Here is a 12,421-nt window from a genome sequence, read left to right as displayed (position 1 = left end):
GTTTTCAGGGCACTCTGTACCGCCCTGTGCTGTCTTGCTCTCCACAGTCTGTCGCGGTAGCTCAGTGGCTGACTGCGTTGCTCGAGTGTGCTTTGGTTCGCAGGTACATTGGGACCATACGATTTGAAATGAGGACGAGTGATCCAAAGAAAAAGGTTTCGATCATGTAACACGTGAACCACTGCTGCGCAGGCAGAACTCTGAAGCTCAAATTCTCTCAAACCAGTTTTTTTTTTCTTGCCTGCCATCATACACAGCATGAGGACTGTTTAGCGCGGAAAATATATTCATAATACCGCCGAAACAGTTCTACTTCCAGCATAGCAGTTATAGTAGGATACAACTTTAAAAAACAGCAGTTGCTAACACTGGGCCGTGGTCCGCGGCGTCCTGTATTACTCCGCTGGCCAATCGCAGCTGCAAACGAAATCAGCTTTTTAATGTTTGACTATATCAAACGATCCATGTATCAAAATTCTAGAGCTCATAATTTTTTTCTTGTGGTAAGCTTCTTGTTTACATAGCAAGAAACGTTTAAGCAGCGGACTACTTTTTCGTCATGGAGGAATTCTGTGCTCGGAGGCTGAATGTGGGCGGAGCTTCACTGCAGGCTTAAGTTGTATCCGACTATAGCTGAAGGCTGCTTATTACAGGACGTGAAGCCGTTGCGTGAAGATGCAGGTAAACATGGTATATCACTGCTCTAATCTTCCCACTCATGTCTCAGAATTGCTAGAGTTTTTGTAGCGCACAGAAACAGGCCATATGAAGCACTTGCAACGCTTCCGTCGCTCAGCTAATCATTCCCTACGAGCAGCGCAGACGATTCTACTGGTCACCAATCGAGGCATATTATTTTGTGACGCAAGAGCCTTCTTGACGCAACAGAAGTTGCGAAAGGAGGCTGCGGGGAAAAAAAAAAAACGGGAAACGGTCGACGAGCGACAGTTCCAGGACCCCCTCTGATATCACTGTCCTCCTATTCTTTGGTCCTGTCCGTCTCGGTCCTATTCCTTCCACTGCATGCGCAATGAAAGGATGTCTGCACCGATGGCCACTTAAGTGGGCCGCCCCGCTGGACAAGCCCATATGTCTGCCTTGCACAACCTCCCCCCTCCTCTTCTCTCTTCTAAGCCGGATATGTCACATTCCTGCAAGTCGTTCTGCTCGACGGGTCAGACCACTGCGAAAAGAGCTCTCCGGCGAGTGACACTCGGTCCATTGCCGTCAGCAGAAAACGCTGCGGCCAGTTGCCTGCCCCACGGCACGACGTCTGTGTCCGTCCTTCCCTCCCAGCGGCGGCTTCCATAATGCTCGGGGAATGGGGTCAGGCCCGTACAGCCGCCGCAACCAGCCGGCGCACGTCTTTATCGCGCAGGGGGCGGCATGGGCGGGCTGCAGTCTCCAAAGACTCATGCCGAACGACTTCTTGTTTCCGCAATGCACGCGGTGACGCGGAAGACAACCCATGGTCTTGGCTGATGCGGTCCACTCCTCACACTTAGTGCAGGGGAGGCAACGGTTTTGCTTTCTTTCAGTTACTTTTCTTTAGAATGAAAAAGAGAAATGGGGGTAAGTGGACGGGGATTCGATGAACGTTTAGTTCTGCTCTCGAGACGTGGCAGATTTTTTTAGGGCGAACGGCTTAAAACGAACGAAGGCTTGGCGCTCTAGAACGGCGTATGGGTCTTTTGCCTATGAGAACTTATTCCCATTTTCTCTCTAATCCCGACGAAACGCGTTTATGCCCTCCGGCTTTTCCTCGGTAATACTTGCAGCGTTCAGTATTTCCTTCTTTGCTCAGCTCTCAGCAGGCTTGGTTAACTAGACGCAGCTCCTGGTAACCTCTTTCTGTTCCGTCATATTTTATTTCTTATTAGAACATGCACTCATTGTTTCTGTGATTGCGATGCGTGAAACTGATAGCGCCTCGACAGTCCTCGTAAACCTAGAACAAAAACTGATTATTAACGGCGAGTGGGAAGCTTTTGCTACCTACTAATCGTCTTCCTTTTACGCTTAGGGCCTTGGACCGGCAGCCCCACGACGGTCCTCGTAAACTAAGGAAAAAGTTACGCATAGCAAGTAGGAAGCTTTTGCTATCAACCAATCACCTTCTCTGTTACGCTTAGGGTCTTGTGCCAACCAAGCCCTCGTCTTCAGCCCCAGCTTTCCGCTAAGTCATTCCCAGGCTTTTCGCTTCACTTTCCACAGCGGAAGAGGGCACGCCGCAGGTGTTCCTTCCGCACGGATGAGACCGAGCGACCTTGCTTTGTTCGCTTCTTCTATTTAGTGAGAAGTGACGGTAACTCACGACGCCGAAGCGACGCCGGAGCGGCGTCCGTTAAGGTTGTCGCAAGGTCGTTCCCTTAACGAGAGAAAAATACTTCACAGTCGAGCCAAGCTTGTTTTGCGGACGGCCACCGAGCGCAACTTCCTCCTCTCCGAATTTTACTATTTGTCGTCTTATTAATGCGAGTTCAGGCAGCCAACGCACGGAGCTACCGCTACATCGGGGGTTGGAACGTAAACCATAATCACAGCGGCTTCACTTTTCGTTCGTCCCTGATTAGAGACAACGCACGGCGCTGTAACGCTAACCTAAATCCGCGGCGCGCGTGGCGGTAGCTATTATTGGCAGCAGACGGCCAGCGACAGCTTGCAAATGGAGAGGTGACGTTGGCTGCGCGACAAGCGCCTTTCTCGAGAGCTCACTTCAAAAGTAAAAACAAGACAGCCAGCGACACCCCCGGAGCTTGAAGTGGCGTCGCCAGATCGTTGGCGGTCACGAGCTGCCGCCAATAACCGCCACCGACTTTCACTCCACAGCTGGCAATGCCCGATGCCCCCGCACCTAAAGCTAATGCTGTCTGAGACAGAGATGAGCCCGAATATTCGACGTCCTTCTTAACATGAGAAGAGTGAGGGCCTCGTGATAATTCTTTTCCGGCCGCGTATTTTGTGTAACTTTATGGCATATCTTTCAACGGCTCTTGCGATGACCACTCCGTGTGGTCGCGTTGGTGGCAAGGTACAGCCATAAGGGTACCAGTATTTTCGATCAGATGTTTTTATTATTTATTTGAATTGGTATACATATAAGGATGATATTCAGCAGGAGGTCCCAAAGTGGAACTGCGGGAGGGCGTCAAATACAAGTTAGTTATGAGAAGGCATAATATATTCCGCGGGCATAAAAATAAGTTACAGGGTTCAAGCTAATTATTCTGCAAATCGAAGAAGACCGACAACACGAAGACAGCAATAAAGCATTTGGTTCCCGCAAACGACCAGTAAACTCAATACGGTGTTGTAGACGAGAGAAATGTTTCAGTTAACGTTTGACGCCGCCGCGGTGGCTCAGTGGTTATGGTGCTCGGCTGCGGACCTGAAAGACGCGGGTTCGATCCCGGCCGCGGCGGCCGAATTTCGATGGAGACGAAATTCTAGTGGCCCGTGTACAGTGCGATGTCAGTGCACGTTAAGAACCCCAGGTGGTCGAGATTTCCGGAGCCCTTCACTATGGCGTCTCTTATAGCCTGAGTCGCTTTGGGTCGTTGAACCCCATGAACCAAACCGAACCAATCAGTTCACGTTTGAGAAAGTAAAACAAAAAAAAACTAACCGTGTAAAGCGACATTTTGAATGCGCGAAATATCATCATTAATAAATATATTACATTATGCTAGATACAACGTATTCCTTAGGTTGCCACTTGAAGCTATATAAACAATTAATTTCTTTGCTCCGTGACTAAGATTATTCCAAACAGATATGACAGCAAAAACCAACATCTGCTTACCGTAATTTCCTTCAACGGCTGGAAGAAGGAGGTTGTTTTGCTGCGAAAACCGCGTGTTGTGCCTACTTGTGATGCTATGCTGAGGTAATATTTCGAGAAGTTGTCGATCAAATATCCGAAAAAATTACGGACTGGAATTAACACTATTTTCGGGCTTTGAAGGCGCAAGCATTAATTTTCTCATTTATATTTTTCTCTTCTTTCTAATGCCACACCTGCTATTTAGCATTCAGTCGTAACGAACGCATACACTATGTTCACGTTTATTCGCCAAGAAGCAACCCTGTTCCTGAAACAATTGAACATTGCTTCATCCGTTGTAAGGACGCAATTCTGTTCTGGGATGTCTTGCAACGGACCTTGAAAGAGAGAATTTATCTGACTTCTCATACCATACGATAACTTACCATAGTGCAATATGTTGAGGAACCTATTTTTTTTTTTTTTTTTGGGGGGGGGTGGGGGGGGGTTGAACTAAACAGTTTATGGAAAAAGGGAATGATGGACCTTTCTTTCTTTTTTTTTGTACCGTCGAACGTGGTGAAATAATTATTTCTTTATAACGTCCTTTTATTTCCTTAAATTGACCAGAGCCGAAATAATTTTCGTTTTGTCACCTAAGTAGCTGCTCACCATTCATCCACAACAACGAAAAATACAACGTCAGGAGGTCCCTGTTTATGTACGGAACCTGAAATGGGACTTAATCAACAACCAAAAGGCCTACATCATGCCGTTCCTCATGAACCACCCATTAGACGCAAATACAGATTTCCTATACCTGCCATTCCGTGAGACCAAGCATTCATGCTGGCCGAAGGAAAAACGAGGACAGCGCCGTTCAGCTGTAAACACGAACCTTCTAAAGTAATGGCTGCCGTATATATGCGGTAAGGGTCGCACTCGGATATGGACCTATCTTCCCAAATTCGGTACCGATGATCCGAAAAAAAAATGGCTGAAATCAACAGCTCTACACTTGTGCACGCGTTCCCCGAGAAGCTGCCAGATGACGGCAGCTGCCTGCTTCTGTCGTTATCATTTTCTAGCATGCACCGCTGTGCAACTGAGTGCTATCTCTGAGGGTCTTGAAGTTTTGTCCGGCACAGTTAGGCATCATTTTCATTTGTACTGTATCTTGTGCCATCGTTCTGCCAGTTCTGCCAACCGGCCGACTAAAAATAGCACACTTCACTTCGTGTGGTGCTCCTGGATTTTGAATGCGTGGCGTACTGTGTCCCCAGACGGTGTCGTTAAACGCTTTAAAGTTACAGGCATTCCGAATGCAATGAAGTGAACTTATATGACTCCATTTGCGGGGGTGGGGACGACGACGGCCCGAGCAGCGGCGATAGCGACAGCTATAAAGAACCTTAAACATATTTGTAACTATAGGCACTAGATATATCGTCAAACTTTAACGGACAGTAAAGTGGTTTCCCAATTATATCGCTTGAAAATTGAACTGAAAAATGTCGCTTTCGGGTGAGGGCCGCACCCCGCCAAAATTTCGAAGAAAACAAAAAGCGCGGCCTTTACCCGCAAATATACGGTATATCGCTGCTTCGGGCATCCGTGCTCGGGCGCCATTCTGCGGTGAATTAAGTTTCGCGAGAACAGCCCACCATGTAAATGGCGCTCCTCATCGAGACTCATCTGCGTGGGCCAGCGCAGGCCACATATCGCGGGTTCATGAATCTCCTCCAAGGCTCTCCGATGTTGAGCCTGGCCACCGGACGCCCACGATAGCAGAGCGTGGGAGCGCGGCGGTGATTAGGCACCTCGGCAGCCAGCAGCAGCAGAAGCAGCGAACTAAGCAGGCATTTACCTTACCCTTGACTCTGAAATGAAAGAGCCGCTAGGCTTCTCCGCGTCTTCGAGGTCTCTCGAGCGTCGCCGGAATACCTTACGAGCGCTTCTAACAATCGCGTTTCTTTTTTCGGTCACTGAGAGTGCGCTAAACGAAGAATACCGCGTCGCACATATTCCATGACCTAGCAAGCGGCTGCCACGGTCTTAATTTCCTCGGAAAACGAGCGTGAGCGTTCTGCATACGTTATCTGAAGGCTTCATTTGAATTCCACGTGCTCCGGGAGGCGCACCTTTGCAACTGATATAGACACCTAAGAAGCGCTTGACCTGGTCTGCGCGGCGCCTGTACGCGCACAGTTTCTGAAGGCGCTGGCGAAACCACGAGGTTTGTCCTTGACAGCAGTTAAGCAGACGCCTTGCATGCGGGAGGTGCGAGGTTCGATCCTCAGTGCCGCCGGGCACCCACTGGTAATACAATGGGTGCAAGCTTTCCTCTGGTCTGGTGCTCGGCTTCTTTGCGGTTAAATGCTTGGGAAATGGGTCTCTGACCCCACCTTGAGTAGAAGAAAAATACCTTGTGCCATGGCGCTCTTTGGCCACTGATGCCTTTGCGCCATAAAAGTCCTTCAACATCATCAGTTAAGCAGACAAGCGAAGGAAAAAGAGGTGCCAACAGTCACTGAAACCAAGGAGCATAGGGCAGGTTTTTTTTTTTCAGTTTGTGGTGTTAATTAATCGTAGATTAATAGTTTAAATATTCAATGACTTAAAGATAATTGATAAGAAAGCGGAAGAAAAAATAACCACATGCCGCCGGTTGGATCCGAATTCACGATCTCCGAATTTGAGTAATAGGAGCGTTATCCGCTTCTGCACAGTTCGCTACTTGTGTGACAATGTACCTATAGTGAACAATTTTGAATCTGTTTTTATTGGAATGTATACGAGTTATCTTTCGCAGAGGCGAGACCATCTGTAGTTGTTCCTCTTCACTGTAGTTGTGGATATTTTCTACACTCCAGGAGCGATTTTGTAGCCAGTGTCCCAACAAAGCAACGTATCAGCATTGCTTTCTCAGCGCTCCAATATGGCCAAGGTTCCAGTCGGTGCCAAACCTTCTGGTTTGCTTATGGATGCACTCTGCAACTGCAGTGTTCGTAGTGAAAGCGCTGTCGTTCTAACTGTCAATGCGAGACTGTTCTCTTAGAACTATGGAGGCTGAAGTTAGAGCTCGCAAGGCTTTTCAAGTGAGCTTCTATTCTAGTTCAGATGACGTCATTGTGTGGAGCAGCGGCCCATATACGGAGCAGAAAGACGCAGCCGTGGCCTGTTGCCGTGGCGTCTTTTTTTTATTGTTGTTGTTGCATTCATAACTCATAGCAGGCGCAGCTGCTGCGTGTCAGGCTTGCGCCAGAGGCTGAAAGAAAAAAAAATCTACCCCGACGCTCCAGTTGCTGCCTGCATTTCTTCCTCATTAATTGCTAGCAAATTCCTCCAGCAATTACTTGTGGTTAGCAATTCGCTGCAATGATTACTTCATCAGGTCTCGGGAAGATACGAGTAGACGTTGGTAACGAGTTTCAGTGACCCTAAAGCCTGTACTTAAGTACACGTTCAATAGAATTTCTTGGGTCCAAAGGTTTGATGTGTATCACATTACTCTGAACTCAAATATACTTGTGCCCTCTTTTGGTCCATGCCTCTAAACAACTGGGCAAGAATACATATTGGCTTTATTTCTAGGGGTCCCAAATATGGGTTGGGGGCCTACGAAGACGATCAGAAGATACTGAGAAAATAAATTTGTAGCGCTTAATACTTTTTGTGGTCCGAGACAGCTCACTGAGAAATATCTTACTTTAGCGCGCGAGTGTGGATGTGCTCAATATGTCCTGAACAATATGCGCGGCTCATTGCATTACGACGTCATTTGCCATCTCCACTGTCTCTCCATCCTGTCATCTCCTCTTCCGCTTCCTGGGTGTAGTCTATCAGACTTGAAGCGCGATCCTCTTGCCAGACCCACCCTTCCTCGCAATAAAGAATTCTCTCGACTTTATTGCGCATAGGAACTTTTCATGTTGGTAAACTGCCATGTACGCTTTTCCAACGCTTATGGATCTGTTATTGTGAGTTACGGTTTAGCACCATTGGTCACTTTTCCCTTAACAAGTTCTTCATATCTCCAGCTGTTTCGTTAACTATGGTCTTCTTCATTTACTGCGCTTTTGCCTTTACAGCCTGCTTTCGAGGCTTTCAGTGCACACATCGCTTTCAAGCCTAAAGACCACGGCAGCCGCAAATGGAAAGAAATCGAGGTACCTAAATTCCACCGCTGCGTCGGTGCGCATCTTGCAACTAGAGGGCGCTCTGTGCTGTTCTCATGCGTATAAGTGTGGTGTGCAACTTAAAGCCCCACGCTGCCCCTCTGGGCGGACTTTCTTGGTTTCACTGGCCCGTAAAACCTTGCGGCGGACGGTATACATGCCACAGTGAGTTCAGGCATAACAAAGCGACACACACGAGCCGGCACGTGGGTTTCCTCTGCAGAAACTATTCAAGACCTCGCCTGCTCTAGAGCTTATTGGCTGTTGTCGTTGCCTTGCACAACGTCCAGCAACAACCACAGCCATCTCGCTCTCGGCCCTTGTCGTTCAATCTAGGCAATCTGCACTGAGGAAACAGGCAAGTGAACGCAAGGGTTTCGCAAGGCTACATACATTCGAAAGGCCTCTGTAGTTGGAAAGAAAGGATCCACGATGCTCGGAGAAATCATTTTCGGCCGTCATGTGGTTGGTTAACAGATGTCGTGTACGACCGCTCAGTAGCCCCCACGTTTTCTTTTTCTTTTCCTCATATGTGCCTACGTACAAGGAAAAGCACGTGCTTCGTGAATCGCAGCTAAAGTGGTGTTCGGTTGCAGGCAAAGATAACCACGTGCTTCGTAGTCGATATAGAGCTGTTTCTTTTTTTTTTTTTTTGCGAAAGCCAGTCACGCTAAAGAAGCTCCACAAAGAGACAAAGGAAACTAAAAACCTTGCAGAGGGCACTGGCGCGGAACTGGCTCCTATTGTTTGCCCGTTGATGTCATTGTTTTGCTGTTATCGCGGCGTGTACAGTGTCAATTGTGGTCGATAACCTGAACCAAGAGAGTGTATTCTGTAGAGCAGTTTCACTCATGAACGGCAACGCGAATTATTGGCGCTGCTGTAATAGAGCTGATAACGAAGCTGCTATGGCGGCCCAGAAGCAAAACGCGAGGCAGCGATAATCCCACGCAGGCGCTAGTTGCGAGATCCGTGGCAATTCCGTTGTTTCTTAGCGACACGAAATCGTGTCGGGAAATACCCGCGCGTTCTAAGCTTTCTCAAATATCTCGGTTCTAAGCATAAATCTTCAGCTTTGTGCATATGCGTACAAATGACAACTTGCACCGGTTTGTATCTAACAAAAATTTCTTTTAACAGTCCGTGCAAAATTCTGCGACTGTTAAATCAGAAATTCGTTTAAAAAATCGATGTACAGGTGTGGACAGAAGTAAATGAAGCACGCTTTTGGGTTCTAATATTTTCCACGGATTTTTAATAAGGAAATGGTATGATGGTATAAGGATGATGGATGATGATGATAATATAAGGATGATGGTATGTGCATGGTGGTAGTGCATGCTGGTGCGTTTTTGTTTTTGTTTTCAAGGAAAAACATTGTTTCTCAATTTTCGAAAGGGCAAGCGTGACAGAACAGGATAGCGTGCTCCGTTTACTTATGTCCGCACCTGTATATTATATCGACAATTTTATAGACTGTATAGGCCAATCCATGAACTTAATTTACGACCTTGCCTGCACTTTAGTACACTTTCGTATATAAGCTGCCTATAAGCAAAAAAACTTTTGTATAGACCTTCTCTGGACAAGCATTCCACACGCCTGGTCACGGCCCGCACGTTTTCCTGCACATCGTGGTTGGCACGAGGACAAGGAACTGAAATGTGGACATATTTCAGTTTCTGTCATGAACTTGGGCGAGGAAAAGCTGGAATACACCAGCTCCGGGGCGCATAGCGCAGGAAGATGGCCGCAGAAGCAGGGGCCTGCCTTTTCTCATTCTCCCGAGAGCTGGAGAGCGGTGCACGGGTTTGTTAAAGCTAAATCCGCGACAAGTAGGCGCCAGAAGGATGTTCTCAGTGCGAAGTTGCTCGGTTGGCTGTCGGCGTCAACCAGATTTGACAACGCTGCGCAAGCTCTCGCAGAAAAAAAGGCTGCTCTGCGATCACGTCCGGTCTGGGGCGTATGTGTAAGCCCCGAGTCGTGGTGAACCGCTCATGTATAAATGCAGCGACTAAAGCCCATTGAACGGTGCTCCCTCGGTCCGTAGGCATTCCTGGTAGGCTCACTCGCAGTACTCGCAACTAGCAGCACCTACGAACATGAGCACGAGTATGGCCTGGACAACAAGGACGCTAGACGAAGCTAATGAGTACATCAATAAAAATTGGTGCTTGGCTAGTTGGTAGCACATGGTTGAAACTTGGTTTAGCGCAAAAGACGAACACAGAGTAAGTAGCGCTCCGTGTGTGTCGTTTCCTTACTCTATGGTCGTCTTTTGCGCTAAACCAAGTAATGAGTACACTCTAAGCAGAAAGGAGTATAAAGAGAGTAAGTACTCTAGCGCACTCCCACCTTACTACCGGTTTACTCCCATGTAGATGTATTTGTGTTTAGAGTATACCAATTGGTGGGGGTTAGTGGCGCAGCGACAAGGACGTAAGGCGCGCCATTGAAGCCAATGAATATATAGAAACGATGTCGAAAGGACACACAGTTACGTCGTGAAAAGGTGAGTATGCAGGGCAGAGAATCCGGCAGCTGTTCCCACGAAAGCTTCATATACATTTTACGCGGGCAGTGAAAACGGCCATGTTCAGTCATGTTGTCACCATTTCAACATCTAAATCGTGCTGTCGGCAGCTTGAGCTGCCGAAGTGCAGGCGCAAGCGATACCAAAAGGGAACACGCGAATCCGATGTCGATACGGGCTGTTCTAGAAATCGAGTGTACGCCGCGTCTCTACATTTGCGCAATATTTGCGCAATATTTGCGCATACACGATGCAGCTGGTCGCACTGCTGCCTTGCAGCACTTACTCAGAGCGGGACGCTTCGTACAATGGGCGAGGGTGATCTGTTTCGCGCTCCCTTCCCATACCCACGCGCGGTCCGTTGTGAAATCGAGTCGGCGCGTGATTCACCGCGATCATCTCGCTTGCGAGCGGATCCCGACGAACGAAACTTTACGGCGCCGTACCTTATCCTTCCCAGCCATGGGAACGGAGGCGACGGGAGCGAGCGAGCGAGCGAGAGAGAGATAGATAGAGGGGGTCAGTCCTTCTCTCCCTGCGTACACACATCGCACCTGGGTCGCTCCAAAAGCCGACTAAACACGGCCGCGTCAGTTCCGCAAAACGCTGCAACAAGTAAAAAAGAAAACAAAGTACAGGCGGACGAAGCGGCATGCGAATAGGAAGAAGGCTGGGTTCGGCTACAACGGCGTTGCACAAGCCTGCAGAAACTTACCTACATCCCCTCCTCCCCCTCTGCCCTCTTGGCGCGGCGCGTCAAAGCAGAGGCGTCCTGGCACGCTTTATGCATCCATCGGCCGTCTCGTCGTGCAGTGGGCAAAGGCGGCGCACGCCAGGTACTATACATACTCCTACACTGGAGGCAACGTCCACCGGTGGAAAGTGCAAAAGAAAATCAAAGTCTGCATGCCGTTGTAGCGGCATTATCTCGCACAGCGGGCAAGAAAGCGAGCGAGCAAAAGTGGCCCCGCTGATAGCGGGATACGGCGGTTTGCTCGCGCCGTCGTTACACGGGCGAGGTGTTGAAGTGCTGCACAGCTCCCAGACATCGCTGTCGCAAGGTTGCCAGCCGTCGGGGTCCGTGCCGTGATCGTTATTTTGAATAGTGGAGCGTGCGTGCATGTCTGGTGTCGGTCGTCTTTTCGTTCGTCGCGGTGGTGACGGTGCCTGGAATATTAACACTGCTTCGTGCGCATCTGTGCCCGTTTGTTGTATCCGCGGAATTAGGGATGCAAAGAAAGTGGATATCAGAAGGTAAGTCGCTTGAACTTCGCTGCTTATTATATGTCCGCTGTAATCAAGCCCCGCTTCTGTTCGATAGCGTGCGAGCGTGTGACTAAAAGAAGCTGCTGGAAGGGTATCTTCTTTTATTTTTCCTTTATTTTTTCTTTTCTGCATTGAGCATACGCTAGGTCATATGCACTGAGACAGCTTGTTTTTTGATTGATTTTTTATTCTTGCTGGAAACGGGACAACTGGAACATGCTGCGCCCTTGACACACGTTCCTCGACTTCACCGCTGTTTCCAGTTCAGGGCCGCTGCAGCACGTGCTTGGTTGTACTGGCACAGCTGATCGAACTAACGACCTGTTTACTGTCAGCGTGCGCACGAATTAATGATGTCGCTAGTCATCATGCATCTTAGTACGAAATTTTCATACAGCATATTTGGTGGTACGCCGACCAGATTAGTCGGCTACTGCACAACCCCTTTTTTTTTGTTAGTCCTTTCGAAAAGTTAAAAAAGAAGGTAAATAAAAGAAATATGGAGTCCGGACCAGCAGAGCTTTGGCAGGCTTAGATCGAACTGAAAATAAACGAAAAGGAGCTAAGTTCACCATGACATCCATTCACATTTCAGCACATGACGTGGCTCACGATAGTGGATGCTCAAAACTTCCTGGTTGTTAACCGATTCCGTCGACGCCGACCTCGAGAAGGCGTGAA

The 12,421-nt window shown here is 48.4% G+C and overlaps 1 protein-coding gene across 4 annotated transcripts in view; it reads left to right on the top strand.

Annotated features, from left to right (window-relative positions):
- LOC149342755 (uncharacterized) overlaps positions 1–12,421 on the top strand; it is a 31,085-nt gene that overhangs the window by 6,555 nt on the left and 12,109 nt on the right. Inside the window, exon 1 of one of the 4 annotated variants that reach the window (XM_089542218.1) lies at positions 11,111–11,310. The exons of 2 other annotated variants lie outside the window; for them this stretch is intronic. In XM_089542218.1, coding sequence (XP_089398344.1) covers positions 11,127–11,310 — 184 coding nt within the window. In that variant the 5' untranslated portion in view covers positions 11,111–11,126. Of the gene's footprint in view, positions 1–11,110; positions 11,311–11,333; positions 11,729–12,421 lie in introns of those variants that run through there. One more of the 4 variants, XM_089542219.1, reaches the window with a different exon arrangement.

Source organism: Amblyomma mixtum, chromosome 5 (assembly GCF_055824585.1).
Source record: "Amblyomma mixtum isolate Tamu chromosome 5, ASM5582458v1, whole genome shotgun sequence".
In the NCBI taxonomy this organism is placed as follows: Eukaryota; Metazoa; Arthropoda; class Arachnida; order Ixodida; family Ixodidae; genus Amblyomma; species Amblyomma mixtum.
This window is presented reverse-complemented; position numbering and strand designations above follow the sequence as displayed.